Genomic DNA, 4,443 nt, shown 5'->3' on the forward strand with positions numbered 1-4,443 from the left:
CGCCGCAAGTACTACCGTCAGCGAGGAGTAGCGCCACCATAGGAAGGACGAGGTCATCCCCACGCCATTGACGCCGAGAAGGCGAGAACACCCCCCGCCCAGCCAGCAAGGAGGAGCATCCCAACGACAAAGCCACATGGCCCAAACCGCAAGGCGATCTCCTCCATCCTTCTCCCTCCCGATGGTGTACCCATGGTTGTTCATACTGTAGAGGATCTCAGCCCATCTGTCTCGCACAAAGTCTTCATTTGTCATCGCGATTTATTAATCCGTTGGAGCTTTTTTTTTGCGGGGATAAATATAATCCGTTGAAGCTTCAGTGGCGCCTGCTGTTTATAATCATCAGTAGACAACCCAGCAGGCCGCCACATGTGAAGGTGAAGCCCCTCCCAATGCGCGTGCTGCCCGCAAGCGCCGGGATGTGTGCTGATCTGCCCCCGCGCCGACCTGACGCCTTCTTTATGATCTCTCTCGGCGCCCGATGTCTGGGTGGCGCTGCGCGAGCGCGTAGTACGACTGCCGGTGGCCCCGTTGCTCTTTGTGCCCAACAAAGGTGGTCTGGACCCGCACAAAAAAGTGTTCTCATCACGGGTGGGGTGAGGTGAGCCGATGACTCGGTTTCCGGTGAACAATCCCCACTTTGTGCCCAACAAAAGCATTCTCATTTTCGCGGGTGGGGTGAGGCGAGCTGATAGCTCGGTTTCATCAGGTGAGCAATCTCCACCGAGCATTGTTTTGCTTGGTGCCAACTCCACTCTCCACATGTCTCTTCACTCACATTTGAACTACAATTTGTTAGAGAAACCCTGAGTTGATATCTCATTAAGAAGATGGCCTTTAGTTAGTAGGAGCAGCCTAGATGTACAACCAACTCACTAACCAAACCCTGAAAAATACTCCCTCCATTCCAAAATATAGTGCTCCCGCGTTTCCCGAGGTTCAACTTTGACCATAAATTTAACCAACGAGACCAACTACGGCGGGAGAAAAAATTATATAATTGAAAACTTCTTTCGAATACGAATTCACTGATATAATTTTTGCTCCCGCTGCAATCGATCTTGATAGTTAAATTTACGGTCAAAGTTGAAGCACGACCACTGCATTGTGGAATGGAGGGAGTAGTTAGTTATATATCGGCCGTCCTCCCAACGAATTGCAGGGAGAATCTGCCTCTCGGCCTCACTTTCGATTCCTAGATCTCTCCCAGTAGATCCAATCCAAAGAAAATAAAAAAAAACCTCCGGAGAAGATTTCGATGCATCACAAAGTAGGAGTATAGTACTCCCACCTGACCTGCCGACCTGGTCGTGGTCGGTGCTCCATCCTGTCGCCACGTGTACTGTCCCCCATCAAACGCGTAGACAAAAGAAGCCCCTCCTTCAGTGGCGCCGCGCCATGTGTCCTCCACTCCGCCCGGCCACGGCATTGTTATAAATCGACAGCTTTCCCCTCCCCCGGAACAACAACAACAACATCCAAAATCCAAACCCAAGCCAAGAACACACGCTGTTCTGAATCTGTCCGTCAGTCTCCGCTTCCACTGATTCGTCCAGCCGAGAAGAAGAAGAGCTGCAGAAGATGAGCAAGCTCTGGACCATCCTCACCCACCTCCACACCCTCGCAGGGTATGTTATGTGCAGCAGATTGATGAATTTGTTTTCCCTTCGGTTCTTGTTTGTGCAGTTCTTGCTGAGCTCAACTGACCATTTCATGCTCTTCTCTGCTGCTGCTGCAGGCCTGGCGTGATGCTCCTGTACCCGCTGTACGCGTCGGTGCAGGCGATGGAGAGCCCGTCGAAGCTGGACGACGAGCAGTGGCTGGCCTACTGGATCCTCTACTCCTTCGTCACGCTCGTCGAGATGGTCCTCGAGTCCCTCATCTACTGGTAATTAACCAGCAAGAAAATCAACCAAGCTCATGGCCGCTTTTCTTGATTTCTGCCATGGTTTTGATGTTAACCGTGGTGGCTTATTCTTCTTCTCACTCTCAGGATACCGATCTGGTACGAGCTGAAGCTGCTGTTCCTGGCGTGGCTGGCGCTGCCCAACTTCAGGGGAGCGGCCTTCATCTACGACAGGTTCGTCAGGGAGCAGCTCAGGAAGCACGGCCTCACCAACCACCCCGGCAGCGGCATCAGCAGCAGCAAGAAGGAGAACGGCGGCAAGTCGTCCTCGCCGTCGACGTCCCCCAAGGAGAAGGAGAACGCCAAGAGCAGGTTCCTCTCCTTCGGCGCTCCCAAGAAAGACCACTGAAGTAGATTGGGGCAGTAACCAGAGATCCCTGCGGCTAGCTTCTTGGCTTGTGGTGTTTTTCTGGTTTGTTTGAGATTTTAGCTTTGTGGTCTTGGGAGTATTACATGTCTTGTCCAAAAAAGTTGTACTAGCACTCCATAGATGAGGCCCTCGGTTGCAGGCTAGCTAGATGGTGGCTTCTGGTGTTGTAGTATTATTACATATATCTGTCCAGAAAAATGTACCGAGATTGGAGCAGTAACCAGAGATTTCATCTCATCTCATCCCTCCGGCTAAGCTAGCTTGTGGTGTTCATTTCTGAGATTTAGCTAGCTGATTTGATGTGAAGCTTACACATTGGATGGATCAAGTTGAACTTTTCATAAGACGGCACATGTAAGGCCAGTAGGCCACTACCTCTGTACACTAATATACGGCATTTTTGCAGTACCGCAAAAACGTTATTTAAGAGGGAATAGTTGATTAGCTAAGAAAATATTTAGACCCAAAATAAACGATATACCGTCAATTCTTAGTGTAGAGGCAGTCAACTTCGTCACCGAAGTACGCTCTGAGATGCTTTAGGAAATTACACTAAAATGGCCAAATCCAGAACCGAAGTACACTCTGAGATGCTTTAGGAAATTGCACTAAAAATGGCCAAATCCAGAACCGAAGTACACTCCGAAATGCCCAGAAAATTACATTAAAAATGGCCAATTCTAGATTCAGTTGCACTGATAAAGCTGATTTCAAATAGCTGTTTGTTTCCAGACTCTAGATTCGACTCTGCCAGCTGATTTCAAATAGCTGGTTGTTTTCAGATTTCAGATTCGGCTTTACTGGGCAAAGTTGAATCTCGTCCCATACCAGAATCCAAACAAATACGACCTTAGACTTCCACTTGGACATACACCTTCAAACCATCTGCGTCCATCCGGACCGTGGATGTTATTAGCGCCGAACTGCAGGGTGGTTCTGACGCATTTTCTTTCACAAACCGAAAATAAGTATGAGGACTTTGCAGGAGTCCAGACCGATGATATGTCTGTTTCTCACAGCTTTGACCCACTCAAATCCTATCCCTTGCCCGCACGCGCTAGACTGTCAGTGCTCACATTCATGCTTGGCCAGAGCGGACGCGAGCGCTCACTGTCGCTAGCATTGAAGCGGTGTGACGACCGAAAGAGCACTGCCCACGCCGCTTTCTGATGTAGGCGACTGCTACGCGTTCAAACGACACGACTGCCGCCCGTCCGTCCGTCTGCCGCCCACGGTAATGACACGCGGTTGTCGAGGCGTCTACTCTGGCGCCACCCGTCCATCCCTTTGTCGCCCACCATTGCTATATAAATTGCTGCCCGGCCATAACCGCAGTCATCTACCTTCGATCCCTCTTCGCACCACTCCCATCATGGATTCCTCCCCCGCCAAAGCTCTATGGGACGACTGATGCTGGACCAAAATAAGGAGATGGCCGCCATTGCTGCCGGTTGGTCGACTAACAGGCAGCCGGAGGACGACGACGTCCCAATGGAGGATGCGGCCGACGATGAGTCGGCGCCACCCACCTTGTTCATGCCACCCTCCTCCTCCTCCGTGCCACCCTCGCCAGTGCATTGCATCATGACCATCGACGAGGCACGTGCCAATTACATGGACATGGTGCGGGAGGAGCAGTTCCGAAAGGCGCAGGCCGACACCGCCTACAACCACCAACTCTTTCCGGAGCACCTACAGGCGGAGGAGAAGCTCGCCGCCGGCAGGGCGATCGCGCTGGATGCGGACGTGGCGGAGCAGGAGGCGCTGCTCGAGTCCTACCGCTCCTCCTGCGAGATCTGCCTCGCCCGCTGGCAGTACCGCCAGTGGGCGGCGGAGGTGGCGGTCACCTACAAGGAGTGCGATGGACCTGGTGTTCGGCGAGAACGACGACGAGGACGACATCACCGGCTCCGCCGAGGCCGTGCCCCTCCATGACGACCACATAGCCGGCACGTCCGTGGGCGCCGCCGATAACGAGGAAGAGTAGTGCACGGTAGGTCGCCGCCGCTCTTGTCCCAGGAAGGCCACTGCTCCTCCCCTCCCGTTGACGCCAAGCTTGGTGGCATGAGCATCGACGGCTAATTAGTCGCTTGGCGGCGACGTGAAGGCGGACAACTTCAGCTCCTGGGGCTCCGGAGGCGAAGGCGGAGCTGGAGAGTGCCGAGGC

General features: G+C 52.9%; 1 protein-coding gene across 1 annotated transcript; it reads left to right on the top strand.

Moving 5' to 3' along the window:
* Positions 1-1,446: 1,446 nt before the first annotated feature.
* LOC125555669 (HVA22-like protein e) lies at positions 1,447-2,518 on the top strand. Its single transcript, XM_048718544.1, has 3 exons — positions 1,447-1,628; positions 1,739-1,888; positions 1,994-2,518. Exons 1-3 carry the CDS (start codon positions 1,582-1,584, stop codon positions 2,253-2,255), a joined length of 459 nt encoding a protein of 152 aa, XP_048574501.1. The 5' UTR covers positions 1,447-1,581; the 3' UTR covers positions 2,256-2,518.
* The last annotated feature ends 1,925 nt before the right edge of the window (positions 2,519-4,443 follow it).

The sequence above is a fragment of the Triticum urartu genome, chromosome 5, assembly GCF_003073215.2.
Source record: "Triticum urartu cultivar G1812 chromosome 5, Tu2.1, whole genome shotgun sequence".
Classification (NCBI taxonomy): domain Eukaryota; kingdom Viridiplantae; phylum Streptophyta; class Magnoliopsida; order Poales; family Poaceae; genus Triticum; species Triticum urartu.